Source organism: Crinia signifera, chromosome 1 (genome assembly GCF_055691185.1).
Source record: "Crinia signifera chromosome 1, ASM5569118v1, whole genome shotgun sequence".
In the NCBI taxonomy this organism is placed as follows: Eukaryota; Metazoa; Chordata; class Amphibia; order Anura; family Myobatrachidae; genus Crinia; species Crinia signifera.
The window spans coordinates 7133082-7154088 of NC_139217.1; the positions used below are offsets into that span (position 1 = coordinate 7133082).

General features: G+C 53.2%; 1 protein-coding gene across 1 annotated transcript in view; it reads right to left on the bottom strand.

Annotated features, from left to right (window-relative positions):
- Positions 1-994: 994 nt before the first annotated feature.
- The window catches only part of LOC146057682 (vomeronasal type-2 receptor 26-like), a 64242-nt gene continuing 44229 nt past the window's right edge, over positions 995-21007 (bottom strand). The window contains exons 5-6 of the mRNA XM_083169638.1: positions 19488-19611; positions 995-1902 (exon numbers count right to left, since the gene is read on the bottom strand). Of these exons, the coding sequence (XP_083025764.1) occupies positions 995-1902; positions 19488-19611 (1032 nt within the window). The remainder of the gene's footprint in view (positions 1903-19487; positions 19612-21007) is intronic.

Here is a 21007-nt window from a genome sequence, read left to right on the forward strand (position 1 = left end):
ACCCCTGCTCATGCTGAACAGTCACAGGGAGCATGCTCTGGCTAGGGGGACTTGTTTAAAATGTCTCCCCCCCGGCTGTGGCTTTACACTGCTGGCTGTTTGGGCCCGGTACTGGTTCTTGAAATACGGGGGAAATACAGGGGCCCCCAATCATTTTGTCCCCCGCATTTTGGGAACCAGGACTGGCCCTTGAGCCTAGTGCAGGTTTTGCAAAATCAAGGGAACCCCAACTTGTTTGTTCCTGTGATTTGAGGAAACCAGGACCAGCTCTTTTCAGCCCGGGGCTGGTTATGCTGAGCAGGGGGCACACCACTCCATTTTATTTCTTTTTTCTTAATTTCCACCCAACACCACGGCACACAAATCACACTTTTTCACAAAATCGCACATTTTTTGTGTCTTTTTTTTTGCATTTTTTCATGCTTTAAATATACACCATATCACATTTTTTACCCAAGAATTCGCATTTCATCAAATATTCAAATTCTCTGCAAAAATGGCATTTTTAAAAAGTGCGATATGATGCGATTTGCGGTGATTTTGAAAAGTGTGAAAACGTCACACTTCATAAAATCTCGCCCTACATATTTGGTGCTTTTACCTGCAGTAATTATCCTGATGTATTAATGAATGGAAAACCTTCTAAAATGTAAACAATATACTGTATTCTAAATGTAGCTGTTTCATTTCATTTGAAATAAAACAAAACACAAATTGTTTTTATCTGTAATTTGTATTCTCAATGTTACAGGAACATGTTTGATGCACAGAATAAATTACAATAGAAGATTAGTTGTACAGTAAATCTAAGATAAAATTACATTTGTGGAAATAGCATTGCCCTATGCTGTAACCATGATACCATTTAGAACACTTCTGAATGCATCTATGCTGATTTAATATAACCAAATATTATAATGCAACTTGGTTTAACTAAAGAATATTCAGGTAATATGCATCCCTTGTAATGTGATAGAGAAAACTCAGATATGTGTTATATTTTGGTCTTCTCCAGCATTATTTTTCTGGAGTTCAGTTCAGGTTTTATAAGCAGGATATACAGCTTTGGGAGAAATATACAGCCCAGAACGCCAGCACATGAGGCCAGTATGGCGAATATCTCCACAGCCACCGCGTCTTTCCCTTTGGTGCTCAGATAGGCCGGGATCATCGCAATCCACACACTGCAGAACACCAGCATGCTGAAGGTGATGTACTTGGCCTCATTAAAGCTGTCCGGTAATGTCCTCACCATGAAAGCCAAAACAAAGCTCACAGCGGCCAGGATCCCCATGTAACCCAACATAGAGTAAAACCCGATCACCGACCCCTCATTACACTGAATGATGATCATTCCCTGGTAGGTGTGATGGTCAAACTCCTGGTAGGGAGGAGACACAAACATCCAGACACCACAGATCAGAGCTTGGACAGAGGCGCACACAATGACCACACAATTAGACACTTTGAGTGTGACCCACTTCCTCCAGGGACTGCCGGGTTTGGTGGCTTTGAACGCAATGCAGACAGTGACAGTCTTGGCCAGTACAGAAGAGACAGCTGTGGAGAAGAAGATTCCAAATGACGTCTGTCTCAGCCTGCAGGTTATATTCACCGGCCGGCCAAGGAACAGGAACACACAAAGGAAGCTCAGCAAGATGGAGACCAGGAGAATGATGCTCACAGCCCTGTTATTGGCTTTCACAATTGGGGTGTCCCAGTAATAAATAAAGTTCCCCAATATAAATAATGTTACGGCAGAGAAAGATAAAGCTGTTACTGAAGATATTAGCACCACAGTGTCCTGCTCATACGAGAGGAAGTCGTACGTCTTAGGAACACATCTCACTCTTCTCTCATCCGACCACTCGTCCTCAGGACACCTATGGCAGATCTCACTGTCTGAAATAAAATAAAGAAATTATTTGTTATCTGTACAGTGAATGACTTTAATAATGATCAATTTGTAAACATCCATAGTAAATCACACCCTAAAATATCCATCCATTTTGATGGGCGTGCTGTGCCGCTATATAAAATAATGTATTCAGTAATTGCTGTATTCAGGTCACAAACCAATCCTCTTTGGTATCTTACTGGTACACTCTCTAAAGCCAATGTTAACACGAATACTCCTGTTCTATAAAGATACAGTATGCATCAGCATGAATAAATAGTATAGAAATGTTCAATGTTATATGTATTTTCAAAAAATGATATAAAATAAAACACAAATATTGAAGGATGCCGCATTTATGGGGAAAAGTAACTTAGAAATTTTTGGACAGTATTATGCTTCACGCTTACAGAACGTTGGACTGCTTTGATTTTTTGGGGCTGGACTATATACTGTATAAATCTTAAGGTCTATCAATGAAAGCTAGTGGATTAGTTAAACTGGTGCAATTTTGTCAAAGTGACCATGTAAAAATTTACAAGTAATTCAGTTTTATGACAAATCTAGCCATCATGAGATAAGTGGCACAGACAAGCTTGTTCTCTACAAAATAAGAATGTTATTCTTAAACTCTTAACATAATGACATACAGTATTAGTTACAGACAAAAAGCCAAACCAAATTTTGGACTTTAACATTTGTCATGTGGACTTATAATAAATCACTTCCATAAACCCCAACTAAAACAAAAAGAATATTTTTTGGAAGAGCTTGGAAATCATTCCACAAGCCCGTTATTTCCTTAAGACATGACATATAAAATGATGAAAACTACAGTATACATTCAACTACCATGATTTTCCACCAGGAACTGTTTTGATAAGTGTTTTTACAATGATTTTTTGTTTTGCATTAAGAATTAAGAATGATAACAAAACAAACATCACATGTACCAAGTGCAACAACTATATTTGTGAATCACATGTTTTATATAACTGCCTAAATTGTACAAATAAATATCACACAAACATTACATTGAACATTTGTTTCTCATATTTTTGTATTTTGTTTTGAAATAATTTTAATGAATATATTTATTTATTTATTTATTTATTTATTTATTTATTTATAGTATACACCAACAGAACCACAGGCTATTGCTGAACTTGTAATATGCTGCTTTCCCACTGCAGACCAGTTTAAAGTACTGGTAATCTTAAATGGTATTTAAAACGGTATTAGCATTCCCACTGCAGCAGATTACCGTTTCAAATACCATTTAAGTACCATTCCCATTGCAGTGAACCATGTAAAATGTAGAGTGCCTAACCCCGCCCCCCAGTGTAAAGAGTGCCTAATCCCTCCCCCCCCCCACCCCAAGTGTAAAGAGTGCCTAACCCCCCATACCTGCCCTGTGCCCCACCTCCCCTCCCCTTGTACTTACCTGCACGGGGATGCAGGGCAGTGGGGAGGCAGCGAGGGTCCATGCAGGGTCCATGCAGGGTACAGGCAGTCCTAGATCCTGATGAGAACTAATAGTTCTCACTTTGCGCATATGTAATGAATGCACGTGCATACTAATTAGCCGCTCATTACATATGCGCATATGTAATGAGCGGCTCTTTATTATGCCCTTGCACTCATTACACATGCACAAAGTGAGAACTACTAGGTCTCATCAGGCACTGGGACTGCCTGGAGGCTAAATAACGTTTAAGAGGCATTCCCACTGCCTCTTAAACGTTATTTTAACGTGTAGGACTCTGCTTTAAAAATGGGTTGAAATACCATTTAGCTTTAAACGGTATTTCAACTCTGGCACTTTCCCACTGCAGCCTTAAACGGTAAATTGCACTGAAAATCGGCAATTTACCGTTTTTTAGCTGCAGTGGGAAAGGGGCATTAGAGTCAAATTGCCACTTTCTAGTGTGGTGTCATGGGGTGGTTTGCCACACCCTGGACTTGAATGTTAGAATGTTATGGACCTACCTGATGATGAGGTTACCTGGATGCAGTGGGTTGTCTCATACTTTAGAACCTCATTTATACATAATGCTTATTTATAAAATGTACAACAATTCTGATCAGTGATGTTTAGATAAGGCACATGTACTCTTTTATTTCTGTGAGCAGCACTACAAGTCTAAGCATGGTAGCACCTCTCTATTTAGGGTGCACAGTCTAGGGCTCCCCTTATATATTCTATAAGAAGGACAGGAAATAACTATGACAAGTGAAGGTTTGTAGTGTAGTGTGCGGCCGCTCACCCTCCATGGCTGGGCCACTGACCGCACCAACCAAGAAGGGGGTGGATCCATCTAAGTGGTCACCTCAAGCAGAACAGGCCTACCAAGCTCTTAAAAGAGCATATGTGTCCACCCCAATCCTCAGGCATCCTGATCTGGATCATCACTTCATAGTGGAGTTTGATGCCTCAGAAGTATGAGCAGGGGCTGTGCTCTCACAAAGTAATCCTAACTCCCAAGTCCTCCATCCTTGCGCTTATATGTCGAGAAAATTCTGTCGCCGAAGCCAACTACGACATTAGTGACAGGGAATTGCTAGCCATCAAATGGTCTTTTGATGAGTGGAGGCACTGACTGGAAGGGGCCAGTCATCAGATTTTGGTTTTAACCAACCCCTAAACAGCTCAATGCCTGGCAGGCCCCCTGCTACTTGTTCTTTACTTGGTTCAATTTTCTGATCACTTATAGGCAAGGGCCAAAGAATGTCAGAGCGGATGCTCTTTCCCTGTGTTTTCTTCCACAGCATGATCGCTTGGCAGCTGCCACCCCAATTCTTGCTGCCACCTGTATCCAGGCTGGTCTCAAATTTACCTTGGAAGATCTCATTCATCAGGCTTAGAGCCAGGCCCTAGTCCAGACCCCTGATGGACGATTGTTTGTTCCTGAATTGCTCAGGCATAAAGTGCTGGTAAAATTCCAGGACAACAAGATGGATCGTCATCAAGGGATCAATAAGACTCTGGATTTGTTGGCTTGGGTAGTCTGGTGGTCAGGAATTTCCAAGGATGTTAAGGAATTCATTCTATCTTGTCTGTGTTAGGCATAAGGTTCCTCATTCCAGGCCCTTTGGGGAACTTATGCCTCTGTCCGTCCCTTCAAGGCCATGGTCCCACATCGCCATGAACTTTGAGGTGGGGCTCCCAGTGTCTGCCGACTGTCAGACCATCTGGGTAGTCATTGACAGGTTTTCAAAGATGGTGCATTTTGTGGCCCTGAAACAGGTACCATCCACTAAGTAATTGGCTACTTTATTCTTACAGCATATCTTTAGACTTCATGGGTTGCCTGCGGATATTGTTTCAGACAGGGGTCCACAATTTGTGATGCAATTTTGGAGACTGTTTTGTGCCTCATTGAAGATAAAGCTTGGTCTGACGTCGGCCTTCCACCCTCAGTCAAATGGGCAAACGGATGGGCTTCCTTTGGCAGAATTTGCCTACAATAATGCCATCCATTCTGCCTCCAAGACTTCGCCTTTCTTTGCCGTTTACGGTTACCATCCTCAGGCTAACTATTGGTTCCCAAGCTTCCTCCTCTGCCTCATCTAGGGCCTTTCATTTCAAGGATATATTGAGGAACATTCATGATTCTCTAAAGTAGATGGCTTTTAAGGAAAAGGTGTTCGCAGATAAATCCAGATGCCCTTGTCCGTTCAAGGTTGGTAATTGGGTTTGGTTGTCGACCCGGAATATTAGACTACACCAACCTTCAGCAAGGTTTGGGCCAAGGTTTATTGGTCCATACAAAATCATTAAGAGGGTTAATCCGGTGGCTGCTTCCTAAGTCTCTCAAGATTGCAAAAACCTTTCACGCTTCTCTTCTGAAGCCAGTATTCTTTTCCCACAAGTTTCCTCATAAGGTTGTCAGAGGAATTCCTTCCATGGATGTTAAGGGACAAGAGTTCCTTGTGGAAAAAATTCTGGACTCTAAGTTTGTTCCTGGTTCCCTGCAGTTCTTGGATCACTTGAAGGGGTTCAGGCCAGAAGAGAGATTGTGGGTTCCTGACAGAGAGGTTCATGCTAATAACCTCAAGAGGAGGTTCTTTTAGGAATTCCCTCATAAGCCTGGGGGTAGAGGTTTAAAAACCTCTCTTCAAGGGGGGTACTGTCAACAACACTGCTGCAGCGCCGCAGTAGCGCACGCAGGGGGGGTTTCTGAGTACCCAGAAACGCCCCTAGGAGTCTAAGGGCACTAGTCTGAAAGCTGAGGGTCCCCTCTTTCCAAGGGTACAAGAACGTTAAAAATCGGCCCTTGGGAACCGGAGATATCTGACTTCAAAGCAGTGGTCCCCATCCAAGCCTGTTAATTGCTCTTCCCAGTCAGATATTTCAGGTTCTTTATGACTTACAGTTTTTCTGAGGGTATATTCCAAAAGCTGGAACTCTCCCTCTTTGATGGACACTAGCAGCTTGTCTTTACACACCTGGTATGTAGTTTTATATACTCGTTGGCAGATTGCTCTGCCTCCTGAACTCTCATCTCCTAGTCCCCAATACCATTTGGTAGGTGGGATTCTCTAGTTTTTAATTACATTAAAATCTAAGAAATCTGTTTCTGGGAACTGGAATTATCTGCAGTCAAGCAAGCTGTCCTCCCACCCGAAAATTATGAATAACAAGCCCACTTCACTATACACCCCTCCTCTGCATATTGAACATCCTCTACCACCCTGGAAGTTATGTATCAGGGCCCCTTCATTCAGCCCAATGCCCCCTTCTCCCACCCCATCTCCCACCATCTGTGCAGTAAAGGGGTAATTAGTGGAAAATACTGATCCAGGCCCTACATGCTGAGCGGTTGATATAATACCCCCTACCACCTGGGGGACATCAAAGCTTCCCCCACCCCTACCGCTGGAGGATTGGTAGGTGCCCCAATACATTGCTATGCCCAGGGGTCTACACTGCTGTTGACGCCCCTGTATGTGTATTATAAGGGCACGGTAGTGCCCTTATATTAAGGCTGAATCGAACGAACGGATTTTTCCCATAGGGAACTTTTCGGATGGGGGCATGGTGTTTGAGGGACTGCACCTCAAAAGTGACTAGGCGTACCGAGCTGAAATTTGGCATGTACGCGTAGAATCGTCAACCGGTGCTGCCTGCCAAATTTCAGGGCGAAATATTAAAAAATGACCAATTGGGAGCGATCTAAACTTCCAACTGCCAGTTTTTTTCTGACACTTCAGAAATGACACTTTGTCACCCATGTTAGTCTATGAGGTTTTTTTTGGGAAGGCATAACTCAGGGTAGAGGAACAATTGAGACTTGGGGTTTGTTTTATTAGGTAGATATTGTCCCAGTGGAGTGCCTTTTGGGGTTGAGGATTTTCAGATAGGTACAGTTTTTTTTTTTATTTAGTGAAACGTCCCCCATTATAGAGATAGGAGGGCTCAACTTGTTGCGCAGCCTCAGAAGTGACTATAGGGGGTGTACACAGAGTGGCTTCACTTGTGTGCACCAAGATGGCCGACGGAGATGCGACCTCCGAGCACCCGCTGTGATGAGCACATACCTGCTCCCTGGACTCTAATTGCAGCGGGACTTGGCTGGTGGGACCCCGCTTGATCCCCTGAAGCGGGGGATATGGCCGGCGTGGGGCAGAGGAGTCGGGGCAGATTGCGGCCTACACAGTAGCCGGAAGCCGCGGCCTAGATTTGAAAGCCCGGCCGCGGCGCGGGCTCCGGAGCGGACGCACGGTGCAAATTTGTGAGTAAAGACGCCGGATTACTGGCTCCTAGCCCGACCCCCATTCTGAACACTCCCGCTCCGTCTATACATATCCCGCTGCAGCAGCCGGCTGTCTCCGGCAGGCTGCAGGCTATGCGGGGAGGGGCAGCTGTCACCCTCTGTCCCCGGGTGTCAGCCGCCTCCTTTAACCTAGCGTTACATGCAGGGCGTCCCCCTCCCCGTGCTGGGCTGCCTCTCCTATTTATGTGCCCACACTGTGCCCCCTCCCCTCTGCCAATGCCAGCCTAGTAACCTTACTCTGCCCCTACTGCTAGCTTCCACCCCAGTGCTGTGCCCATACTGTCAGCCAGCCTACGGTGAGTCTGCCCATACTGTCCCAAAAGCTGCCTCTCCCAGTGCCAGCCTAATCCCATTGCTGTGCCCGCCCATACCAGTACTCCCTCCGTGTGTACGCTGTGCCCCCCCCCTCCGTGTGTACGCTGTGCCCCCCCTCCGTGTGTACGCTGTGCCCCCCTCCGTGTGTACGCTGTGCCCCCCTCCGTGGGTACGCTGTGCCCCCACCCTCCGTGTGTACGCTGTGCCCCCCCTCCGTGTGTACACTGTGCCCCCCCCTCCGTGTGTACGCTGTGCCCCCCCTCCGTGTGTACGCTGTGCCCTCCCTCCGTGTGTACGCTGTGCCCCCCCTCCGTGTGTACGCTGTGCTTCCCCCTCCGTGTGTACGCTGTGCCCCCTCCGTGTGTACGCTGTGCCCCCCTCCGTGTGTACGCTGTGCGCCCCCCTCTGTGTGTACGCTGTGCCCCCCTCCGTGTGTACGCTGTGCCCCCCTCCGTGTGTACGCTGTGCCCCCCTTCCGTGTGTACGCTGTGCCCCCCCTCTGTGTGTATGCTGAGCCCTTTAATATTATTATTTTATTTCCTGCACAGATGCAGACCACCCCATGGTACCGCCGGGACTGAGGCGCTTCCACAGCCTGCGGACAAGATTCAGGCGCTTCCTTGAGTTGCCTCCGCCAACGGGAAGGCAGAAAGAAGCCACCTGGGCCATCAGAGGCGTAGCTGCACCCAGGTAAATCTGTCCCCCCACTGTCCCTGTATGTACCCTATCCCCCACCCCACTGTCTTTGTGCGTACCCTGTCCCCCACCCCACTGTCCCCATGTACGCTGTCCTCCCCAATGCCCCCGTGTGTACGCTGCCCCCCCCCGCAGTGCCCCCATGTGTACGCTGCCCCCCCCAGTGCCCCTGTGTGTACGCTGTCCTACCCCAGTGCCCCCGTGTGTATGCTGACCCCCCAGTGCCCCCGTGTGTTCGCTGTCCCCCCCCCAGTGCCCCGGTGTGTATGCTGTTCCCCCCAAGTGCCCCAGTGTGTACGCTGCCCCCCCCCCAGTGACCCCGTGTGTGTGCTCTGCCCCCCCCCCAGTGCCTGTGTGTACCCTATCCCCCACCCCACTGTCCCTGTGTGTACCCTGTCCCCCACCCCACTGTCCCTGTGTGTACCCTGTCCCCCACCTTACTGTCCCCATGTGTACCCAGTGCCCCCATGTGTACGCTGCCCCCCCCAGTGCCCCGTGTGTGCGCTGTGCCCCCGTGTGTGCGCTGCACCCCCCCCAGTGCCCCCGTGTGCGTGCTGTCCCCCCCAGTGCCCCCGTGTGTGTTCTGTCCCCCCCAGTGCCCCCGTGTGTGTTCTGTCCCCCCAGTGCCCCCATGTGTGTTCTGTTCCCCCCAGTGCCTCCGTGTGTGTTCTGTGCCCCCGTGTGTGTTCTGTCCCCCCCCAGTGCCCAGTGTGTGCTCTGTTCCCCCCTAGTGCCCCCGTGTGTACGCTGTCCCCCCTAGTGCCCCCATGTGTTGTGCTGCCCCCCCAGTGCACCCGTGTGTGCGCTGTCCCCCTAGTGCCCCGTGTGTACGCTGCCCACCCAGTGCTTCCGTGTGTACAGTGCCCGCGTGTGTATGCTGTCCACCCCCCAGTGCCCCTGTGTGTACGCCCTCCCCCCCAGTTCCCCCTGTGTGTGCGCTGTACCCCCAGTGCCCCCTGTGTGTGTGCTGTACCCTTGCAGTGCCCCCATGTGCACGTTGTTTCCCCCCCCCCAGTGCCCCCGTGTGTATTCCGTCCCCCCCAGTGCCCCCGTGTGTGTTCTGTGCCCCGTGTGTGTTCTGCCCCCCCAAGTGCCCCGTGTGTGTTCTGTCTCCCCCAGTGCCCCCGCGTGTGCTCTGTCCCCCCGCAGTGCGCTGCCCTCCCCAGTGCCCCCATTGTGTACGCTGTCCCCCCCAGTGCCCCCGTGTGTACGCTGTCCCCCCCACTGTCCCTGTGTGTACCCTGTCCCCCACCTTACTGTCCCCGTTTGTACGCTGCCCCCCCAGTGCCCCGTGTGTGCTCTGTGCCCCCGTGTGTGCGCTGCACCCCCCCAGTGCCCCCATGTGCGTGCTGTCCCCCCCAGTGCACCCGTGTGTGTTCTGTTCACCCAGTGCCCCCCGTGTGTGTTCTGTCCACCCAGTGCCCCTGGGTGTGTTCTGTGACCCGTGTGTGTTCTGTCCCCCCCAGTGCCCCCGTGTGTGTTCTGTCTCCCCCAGTGCCCCCGTGTGTGCTCTGTCCCCCCGCAGTGCGCTGCCCTCCCCAGTGCCACCGTTGTGTACGCTGCCCCCCCCCCAGTGCCCCCGTGTGTACGCTGTCCCCCCCCCAGTGCCCCCGTGTGTACGCTGTCCCCCCCCAGTGGCCCCATGTGCGTGCTTTCCCCCCCAGTACCCCATGTGTGCTCTGTCCCCCCCCCCAGTGCCCACGTGTGTGCTCTGTCCCCCCAGTGCCTGTGTGTACCCTGTCCCCCACCCCACTGTCCCTGTGTGTACCATGTCCCCCACCCCACTGTCCCTGTGTGTACCCTGTCCCCCACCCCACTGTCCCTGTGTGTACCCTGTCCCCCACCCCACTGTCCCTGTGTGTACCCTGTTCCCCACTCCACTGTCCCTGTTTGTACCCTGTCCCCCACCCCACTGTCCCTGTGTGTACCATGTCTCGCACCCCACTGTCCCTGTGTGTACCATGTCCCCCACCCCACTGTCCCCGTGTGTACCCAGTGTCCCCATGTGTACGCTGCCCCCACCTAGTGCCCAGTGTGTGCGCTGTTCCCCCCCAGTGCCCCCGTGTGCGTGCTGCCCCCCCCCCGTACTCCCGTGTGTGCTCTGTCCCCCCCCCAGTGCCCCCGTGTGTGTTCTGATCCCCCCAGTGCCCCGTGTGTGTTCTGTCCCCCCCAGTGCCCCCTTGTGTGTTCTGTCCCCCCCAGTGCCCCCCTTATGTGTTCTGCCCCCCCCCCCCAGTGCCCCGTGTGTGTTCTGCCCCCCAGTGCCCCTGTGTGTGCTCTGTCCCCCCGCAGTACGCTGCCCCCCCAGTGCGCCGTGTGTGCTCTGCCCCCCCCAGTGCCCCCGTGTGTACGCTGCCCCCCCAGTGCTTCCGTGTGTAAAGTGCCCGCGTGTGTACGCTCTTTCCCCCCCGTGCCCCTGTGTGTACGCTCTCCCCCCAGCGCCCCCCGTGTGTGCGATGTACTCCTCAGTACCCCCACGTGTTTGCTGTACCCCTGCAGTGCCCCCATGTGTACGTTGCCTAGCCCAGTGCCCCCGTGTGTGTACGCTGCTCCCCCCCCAGTGCCCCCGTGTGTTCATTGTCCCCCTTCAGTGCCCACATGTGTACGCTGTTCCCCCCAATGCCCCCGTGTGTACGCTATGCCCCCCTCCGTGTGTACGCTGTGCCCCCCCTCTGTGTGTATGCTGTGCCCCCCTCCGTGTGTATGCTGTGCCCCCCTCCGTGTGTACGCTGTGCCCCCCTCCGTGTGTACGCTGTGCCCTTTAATATTATTATTATTATTATATTTCCTGCCCAGACGCTGACTACCCCATGGTACCGCTAGGACTGAGGCGTTTCCACAGCCTGCGGACCAGATTCAGGCGCTTCCTTGAGTTGCCATCGGGGAGGCAGAAAGAAGCCATCAGAGGAGCAGCTGAACCCAGGTAAATCCGTCCCCCCACTGTCCCTGTGTGTACCCTGCCCCTCACCCCACTGTCCCTGCGTGTACTCTGTCCCCCACCCCACTGTCCCTGTGTGTACCCTGCCCCCCCCCACTGTCCCAGTGTGTACCCAGTGCCCCCGTGAGTGCGTTGTCCCCCCAGTGCCCCCTTGTGTACGCTGCCCCCCTCCCCAGTGCCCCGTGTGTACGCTGCCCCCCCCCAGTGCCCCCATGTGTACGCTGCCCCCCCAGTGCTTCCGTGTGTAAAGTGCCCGCGTGTGTACGCTCTTTCCCCCCGTGCCCCTGTGTGTACGCTCTCCCTTCAGCCCCCCCCCCCCCGTGTGTGCGATGTACCCCCCAGTACCCCCACGTGTTTGCTGTGCCACCATGTGTACGTTGCCTAGCCCAGTGCCCCCTTGTGTGTACGCTGCTCCCCCCCAGTGTCCCCGTGTGTTCATTGTCCCCCTTCAGTGCCCACATGTGTACGCTGTTCCCCCCAATGCCCCCCGTGTGTACGCTATGCCCCCCTCCGTGTGTACGCTGTGCCCCCCCTCTGTGTGTATGCTGTGCCCCCCTCTGTGTGTATGCTGTGCCCCCCCTCTGTGTGTACGCTGTGCCCCCCCTCCGTGTGTACGCTGTGCCCCCCTCCATGTGTACGCTGTGCCCCCCCTCCGTGTGTACGCTGTGCCCCCCCTCCGTGTGTGCGCTGTGCCCCCTCCATGTGTACGCTGCCCCCCCCAGTGCTTCCGTGTGTAATGTGCCCGCGTGTGTACGCTCTTTCCCCCGTGCCCCTGTGTGTACGCTCTCCCTTCAGACCCCCCCGTGTGTGCGATGTACCCCCCAGTACCCCCACGTGTTTGCTGTACCCCCGCAGTGCCCCCATGTGTACGTTGCCTAGCACAGTGCCCCATGTGTGTACGCTGCTCCCCCCCCCAGTGCCCCCGTGTGTACACTGTCCCCCCCAGTGCCGACATGTGTACGCTGTCCCCCCCAGTGCCCCCCGTGTGTACGCTGTGCCCCCCTCCGTGTGTACGCTGTGCCCCCCTCCGTGTGTACGCTGTGCCCCCCTCCGTGTGTACGCTGTGCCCCCCTCCGTGTGTACGCTGTGCCCCCCTCTGTGTGTATGCTGTGCCCCCTCCGTGTGTACACTGTGCCCTTTAATATTACTATTATTATATTTCCTGCCCAGACGCTGAGTACCCCATGGTAAGGCCAGGACTGAGGCTCTTCCACAGCCTGCGGACAAGATTCAGGCGCTTCCTTGAGTCCATCGGGAAGGCAGAAAGAAGCCATCAGAGGAGCAGCTGAACCCAGGTAAATCCGTCCCCCCACTGTCCCTGTGTGTACCCTGCCCCCCCCCACTGTCCCAGTATGTACCCAGTGCCCCCGTGAGTGCGCTGTCCCCCCCAGTGCCCCCTTGTGTACGCTGACCCCCTCCCCAGTGCCCCGTGTGTATGCTGCCCCCCCAGTGCCCCCGTGTGTACGGTGCCCCCTCCTCCAGTGCCCCGGTGTGTACGTTGTCCCCCCCAGTGCCCCTGTGTGTATGCTGTCGCCCCCCCCTAGTGCCCCCCCCCCACTGCCCCAGTGTGTGGGCTGTTCCCCCCCACTGCCCCAGTGTGTACGCTGTCCCCCCCAGTGCCCCCGTGTGTACCCAGTGTCCCTGTGTGTACGCTGCCCTCCCCAGTGCCCAGTGTGTGCGCTGATCCCACCCAGTGCCCCCGTGTGCGTGCTGTCCCCCCAGTACCCCATGTGTGCTCTGTCCCCCCAGTGCCCCCGTATGCGTTCTGTTCCCCCCAGTGCCCCTGTGTGTGTTCTGTCCCCCCCAGTGCCCCCGTGTGTTCTGTCCCCCCCAGTGCCCCCATATGTGTTCTGTCCCCCCAAGTGCTCCATGTGTGTTCTGTCCCCCCAGTGCCCCCGTGTGTGCTCTGTCCCCCCGCAGTACGCTTCCCCCCCCCAGTGCCCCGTGTGTGCTCTGCCCCCCCCCCAGTGCCCCCACGTGTTTGCTGTACCCCTGCAGTGCCCCCACGTGTACGCTGCCTAGCCCAGTGCCCCCATGTGTACGCTGCTCCCCCCCAGTGCCCCCGTGTGTATGCTGTCCCCCCCAGTGCCCACATGTGTACGCTGTTCCACCCCAGTGTCCCCAGTGTGTACGCTGTGCCCCCCTCCATGTGTACGCTGTGCCCCCCCTCCGTGTGTACGCTGTGCCCCCCCTCCGTGTGTACGCTGTGCCCCCCTCCGTGTGTACGCTGTGCCCCCCCTCCGTGTGTACGCTGTGCCCCCCTCCGTGTGTACGCTCTGCCCCCCCCGTGTGTACGCTTTGCCCCCCTCCGTGTGTGCGCTGTGCCCCCTCCGTGTGTACGCTGTGCCCCCCCTTCCGTGTGTACGCTGTGCCCCCCCTTCCGTGTGTACGCTGTGCCCCCCCTTCGTGTGTACGCTGTGCCTCCCCTCCGTGTGTGCGCTGTGCCCCCCTCCGTGTGTGTGCTGTGCCCCCCTCCGTGTGTACGCTGTGCCCCCCCTCCATGTGTACGCTGTGCCCCCCCTTCATGTGTACGCTGTGCCTCCCCTCCGTGTGTGCGCTGTTCCCCCCCAGTGCCCCATGTGTGCGCTGCCCCCCCAGTGCCCCCGTATGTGCTCTGTGCCCCCGTGTGCACGTTGCCCCCCCACAGTGCCCCCATGTGTATGCTGTCCCCCCGTGCCCCAGTGTGTACGCTGCCCCCCCAGTGCCCCAGTGTGTATGCTGTTCCCCCCCAGTGCCCCCATGTGTGCGCTGCCCCCCAGTGCCATCGTATGTGCTCTGCCCCCCCCCCAGTGCCCCCGTGTGTGCTCTGCCTCCCCTCCCAGTCCCTGTGTGTACTCTGTCCCCCACCCCACTGTCCGTGTGTGTACCCTGTCCCCCACCCCACTGTCCCTGTGTGTACCCAGTGCCCCCGTGTGCACGCTGCCCCCCCAGTGCCCCTTGTGTGCCCTGTGCCCCCGTGTTTGCGCTGCACCCCCCCAGTGCCCCCGTGTGTGTTCTGTCCCCCCAGTACCCCGTATGTGTTCTGTCCCCCCTAGTGCCCCCGTGTGTGTTATGTCCCCCCCAGTGCTTCTGTGTGTGTTCTGTGACCCCGTGTGTGTTCTGTCCCCCCCAGTGTCCCCGTGTGTACGCTGTCCCCCCCCCCCCCCAGTGCCCACATGTGTACACTGTTCCCCCCCCAGTGCCCCCCGTGTGTACGCTGTGCCCCCCCTCCGTGTGTACGCTTTGCCCCCCCCCCTCCGTGTGTACGCTTTGCCCCCCCCCCTCCGTGTGTACGCTGTGCCTCCCCTCCGTGTGTACGCTGTGCCTCCCCTCTGTGTGTACGCTGTGCCCCCCCTCCATGTGTAGGCTGTGCCCCCCCCCCCCCTCCGTGTGTAGGCTGTGCCCCCCCTCCGTGTGTAGGCTGTGCCCCCCCCCTCCGTGTGTAGGCTGTGTCCCCCCCCCCTACGTGTGTAGGCTGTGCCCCCCCCTCCGTGTGTAGGCTGTGCCCCCCCCCCCTCCGTGTGTAGGCTGTGCCCTTTAATATTATTATTATTTCAATTCCTGCACAGACGCTGACAGCCTGCGGACCAGATTCAGGCGCATCCTTCAGTTTCCTCCGCCACCGGGAAAGCAGAAAGAAGCCACCAGGGCCATCAGAGGAGCAACTGCACCCAAGTAAATCTGTCCCCCTCCCTGTCCCTGCGTGTACCCTGTCCCCCACCCCACTGTCCCTGTGTGTACCCTGTCCCCCACCCCACTGTCCCTGCGTGTACCCTGTCCCCTACCCCACTGTCCCTGTGTGTACCCTGTCCCCCACCCCACTGTCCCTGCGTGTACCCTGTCCCCCACCCCACTGTCCCTGTGTGTACCCTGCCCCCCCACTGTCCCTGTGTGTACCCAGTGCCCCCGTGTGTACGCTGCCCTCCCAGTGCCACCGTGTGTACGCTGCCCCCCCAGTGCCCCCTTGTGTACGCTGCCTACTCCCAGTGCCCCCGTGTGTTTGCTGCCCCCCCAGTGCCTCCGTATGTACGCTTTCGTCCCCTAGTGCCCCCGTGAGTACGCTGCCCCCCCAGTGCCCCCGTGTGTACTCTACCCCCCCAGTGCCCCCGTGTGTACGCTGCCCCCCCAATGCCCCCGTGTGTACGCTGTCCTCCCCCAGTGCCCTCGTGTGTACGCTGTTCCCTCCCCAGTGCCCCGTGTGTACGCTGCCCCCCCTGTGCCCCCATGTGTACGCTATCCCCCCCAGTGCCCCCGTGTGTATGCTGTTCCCCCCCATTGCCCCCTGTGTACGCTGCCCCCCCAGTGCCCCCCGTGTGTGTGCTGTCCCCCCACAGTGCCCCTGTGTGCGCGCTGTCCCCCAAGTGCCCCCGTGTGTGCGCTGTCCCCCCAGTGGCCCGTTTGTGCGCTGTTCCTCCATGTGTGCGCTGTCCCCCCACAGTGCCTCCGTGTGTGCGCTGTCCCCCCACAGTGCCTCCGTGTGTGCGCTGTCTCCCCACAGTGCCTCCGTGTGTGCGCTGTCCCCCCACAGTGCCTCCGTGTGTGCGCTGTCCCCCCACAGTGCCTCCGTGTGTGCGCTGTCCCCACACAGTGCCCCGTATGTGCACTGTCCCCTCACAGTGCCCCCGTGTGTGCGATCTCCCCCCAGTGCCTCCATTTGTGCGCTGAACCCCCCCAGTGCCCCCGTGTGTGCGCTGTTCCCCCCCAGTGTCCCCGTGTGTGCGATGTTCCCCCTAGTGCCCCCGTGTGTTGTGTCCCCCCCAGTGCCCCCATGTGTGTGCTGCCCCCCCAGTGCCCCGTGTGTGCGCTGCCCCCCCCCAGTGCCCTATCTATATTGACTATGTGTAGTCTCTGTTCAAATCATCCGTGAGTGCCGCAATGCTGTTTACTATATATATGTGCCCCAAGTGTATGCTGTCCCCCTTCAGGGCCTCCACGTGTATGCTGTCCATCCTTCAGGGCCCCCATCTGTATGCTGTCCCCCTTCAGGGCCCCCATCTGTATGCTGTCCCCCTTCAGGGCCCTCATGTGTATGCTGTCCCCCTTCAGGGCCCTCATGTGTATGCTGTCCCCCTTCAGGGCCCCCATGTGTATTCTGTCCCCCTTCAGGGCCCCCATGTGTATGCTGTCCCCCTTCAGGGCCCCCATGTGTATGCTGTCCCCCTTCAGGGCCCCCATGTGTATGCTGTCCTCCTTCAGGGCCCCCATGTGTATGCTGTCCTCCTTCAGGGCCCCCATGTGTATGCTGTCCCCCTTCAGGTCCCCCATGTGTATGCTGTCCCCCTTCAGGGCACCCATGTGTATGCTGTCTCCCTTCAGGGCCCCCATGTGTATGCTGTCCCCCTTCAGGACCCCCATGTGTATGCTGACCCCCTTCAGGGCCCCCATGTGTATGCTGTCCCCCTTCAGGGCCCCCATGTGTACTCTGCCCCCCCCCATCAGTGCCCCTGTGTGTATGCTGCTTCCGCTCAGTGCACCCCATAGTGTAATGGGCAGTACGGTATTTGCTATAATGTGTAATGGGCATCACGGTGTGTGGCATAACTTAATGGGCATTATGGCATGTGGCCTTTTACTACAGTATATAGGATCATCTCATCATGATCCCAAAATAAAACTTTATTGATTTATTAACAACAGTATGAATGATGTTAGAGATTTTTTTTCAAAATGTTATTAACTTTCCTTTTTGAGAAATTTTACATTTTGATTTTGACCATTTTTATTGAAATATACTGCTGTTTATAACTCATATGAAAGCCCATAATTAAACCTTGTCCAACTCTTTACCTCAATTTCATCTTTGAAGGCATATTAACTTCACAAACCAATGTACGTTAGCCTAAGAATTTGAAGTTCTCTCACATCCAAGCCATCAATAAATATACCAAATGCAATTGCAACATGGAATAGTCAGTTTAACACCCAGTGGGGAATGTAATATGGTGTGAGAATCCAAAACTGAGAGATTTTAGGAGAGTTTATGCCCTACAGAAAAGCTTATACATGCTGGGTGTCATGCTCATTGCAGGGGTTTCATGGGCTGGATGTCTTGCCTGTTGACAGGGGTTTCATGTACTTGTACGGGTGTCATACTCATTGCCAGGGGTTTGTAATGCTCATTGCCAGGGGTTTGAAATTCTTGTGGCCAGGGGTAATGCTCGTTGCCAGGGGTGTGTTATCGCTAAACATTTAAATAAATCCAAGTGAAATTTTAGATTTCTGAATTAAAAAAATAAATTGAAAAAAAGCTATGAATTTCCATTGACAAAAAACCTTACGGTTTCACATGTCCCATTAAGGCTTCTTAAACATGATCTGGCATTTCTGAAACCTGTTGTAACTCTTCCACTCAAACTCCAAAAAGCAATGAAATTCCGATCATTAAGGCTGACGCCTTAATGGACGTGTTCCTTGCGCAATACAGATATGGTACGCCATCACAGCCTGTGGGTAAGACACTTCCACCTGGTGGTGCTGTTTCCCGCGGCGTCACTTCCGCTCGGATGGGACGCGTCACTTCTGCCCGGCTGGGTGACACCAGTACAGGGGCTGTGCAGGCCGCGTTGCCCAGAGGTTGCTTTGCAACCTGGGCACGCTGGGCGGTGCACGCTCAGTCACCTGAAGTATATTAGTATAGCAAGGGGCTGGACTCACGGCGGGGGCTGATTGCCCAGCGTATCCCTGTTAAGAGATCTGCCTGCCAGTGATATTGCTTCCTGCAGTTAGTCCTGGCCTTGCTGCTGTGTGGTCTGGTCTGGTCCTGACCTGTCTTTATCTATGTCACTGTTCGGTCCAGTCCTGTCAGTCCTTCCTTGCCTGCACTTATCCATCTGGTGCAGTAGGGTTTCCGGTTCTGGTCTTGTAAGTGCTCCAGTGGAGCCTGGTTCTTTCCTTATCTATTTATTAGTTCTGGAAAGCTGCCATATTCATTTCTTTTCACTGTGGGCAAACTGCCCTGGTGTCTTTGCTACTTTGTATTTACATTTGGTGCAGCTCTCCCAGGTGCAGAGAGGCCCACAGTTGTGGTAAAACGTCCATTTTGGGGTACCGTTAGTTACTGTGTATCCAGTTTTTACTTTAACGTGTTTTGTTTGGTGGCACCCTGGTCCATCCATTTCTGGTGTTTGTGACTGGGTCGCACTCCCCGTCCTTGGCCTGGTGCCGTCATGTAGGGTGTTCCTACCAGATAGCACCAGTTAGTTAGATCTCCTCTTATGGGTATAGAGGGGTCAGTAATGTATTGGTGGATGTAGAGGGGTCAGTAATGTAGTGGTGGATATAGAGGGGTCAGTAATGTAGTGGTGGGTATAGAGGGGTCAGTAATGTAGTGGTGGGTATAGAGGGTCAGTATATAAACCACACCTACAGGGATTTTTATATGACACCAATTATTGTATTGCAGAGTACCAGGGTATTTTGCTTTTGATTCTGGCAGCCCTGGTATAAAGTTACATACGCAACGGCATAAAAAAATACAAGGAAGACGACAACTGCATGCAACTCTGAATCAGATTCTGTTAGTCGGGATCCGCCAGGGCTGCTTCCAGCAATTTCCCGGGCTGGTTATACATCCCAATCTGCCCCTGCACAAATGTATCTCAGATAGGAACGATGACTTCTTACTGTATTACAGGTTCAGTAATTCATTATCTACTCTACATTAGATATCCACATAGGTACAGTATCTGGTGGGTCCAGACTGGGTTATTGCTGCTTATTTACAAGTATTGTTTGCAATAGTTTGAACTAGAATAAGGCCCATTGTACCTTGTAATCCATACAACTGCCATCTTATCATACATCTATCGTGACTGCATTTACCATGACAACTGTAACCTCAGCTACTCACATATGATGACTCTTCCCATGTATGACACATGCCTACCTGTAACGTTGGACATCTCTCCCACAGAACACGGGACACAGTCATAGCAGCAGGCATGGAATCCTTTAATAGAGGCTTTTCTGTACCCAGGGGGACATCTGTCATTGCATCGAGATTTGGGGATCTTGTGCAGGGTGTAAAGAGTACATCATTAATATTATTTAAATATATATATATATATATATATATATATATATATATATTTGCAAAAAAACAGAGAAGAGACGCACCAAATGAGCAATAAATTTGATAATACATTTACTGATCAATAAAGCTCACATACATTGCAGTTTAAAATGATGTGCTTGCCAGCCTTGTAGTTTACAGAGTCACCGCAGACCCCTCCGACCGTGTACATAGGACACCGCCACTCAGCCGTAGACCACTGGATCCTCAGACCAAGACGCCGGAGCCCCTCACACGGACGATCAGGAACAAGCAGGACTTCAGGTGGAGAATGAACGTCACTACGTCAGCAAGAATAAGCCACGCCCAACGCGTTTCGACTACGGTCTTCGTCAGGGGGGTGTGGTTAGCCCAGGTAAGTATCAGGTTAATATACCTTGGTTCCTTTACAGGTGGCGTTAATCAATCATTTATCAGCATTATTAAAGGCAGCGGCAAGCACTTACAAGAATACAGCAACACATTTACAAAAAATACATAAAACAAATTTATAACACGCCATCAAGCAGGTTGACACCCAACAGCAGAATTTCATGCATCCATTCAAATCTTTATCTCGGATTTATTACTAAAAAAAAAATGGTACTTATGTATTATCTGGGCTCCCATGTTAAATGCACCCCATTTTTTCATACCCCTACTATCCAATTACGCATGGAGTTGTTTTATATAGTGTGGCGAGCGCAGCGAGCCACCATGCCCGAAGTGTGGCGAGCGCAGCGAGCCCCGCGAGGGGACGCGGTCTCATAAGAAAAACGGGAGCCCAGATATTACATAAGTACCAAAAAAATATATATATATATATATATATATATATATATATATATATATAATGATTGACCATAGATATATAGTCAATGCGCTGTTAATGTCTATTAAATATGACCAAAGAAACAATAAGTGAAAAGCGCAGGTTACGTATTATGTCCGTAACCAGCGTACCTTTTATACCTAGCTACGTGCGAACAAAACGTAGCGCAGCGTAGTGTACCTTTATTGTGTATTACACACCAAAGAACCAATACCTTAATAAGAGATCCTTTCACAGTACTTTGACTCTAATCTGCGAATATACCTTTTTGGACAGTGTCCGCAATATACCTTATCGCTATGCGAATAACAGACACAACCACAGTATAGAAGTAAGGAGATAGAAACTCCGTAAAAGGATGTATTTAAGTCCCTAATGGACAAAAGGGGGTTACAGGAATAGAAAATACAGGTATAACAAGTAATACAATAGTCTAACAATGAGTATAATAATCAGGCTCTGCTAGGGGAAGAAAAACAGATACAGGATACAATCATAATCAGCCACATTACATAAAAGGGGA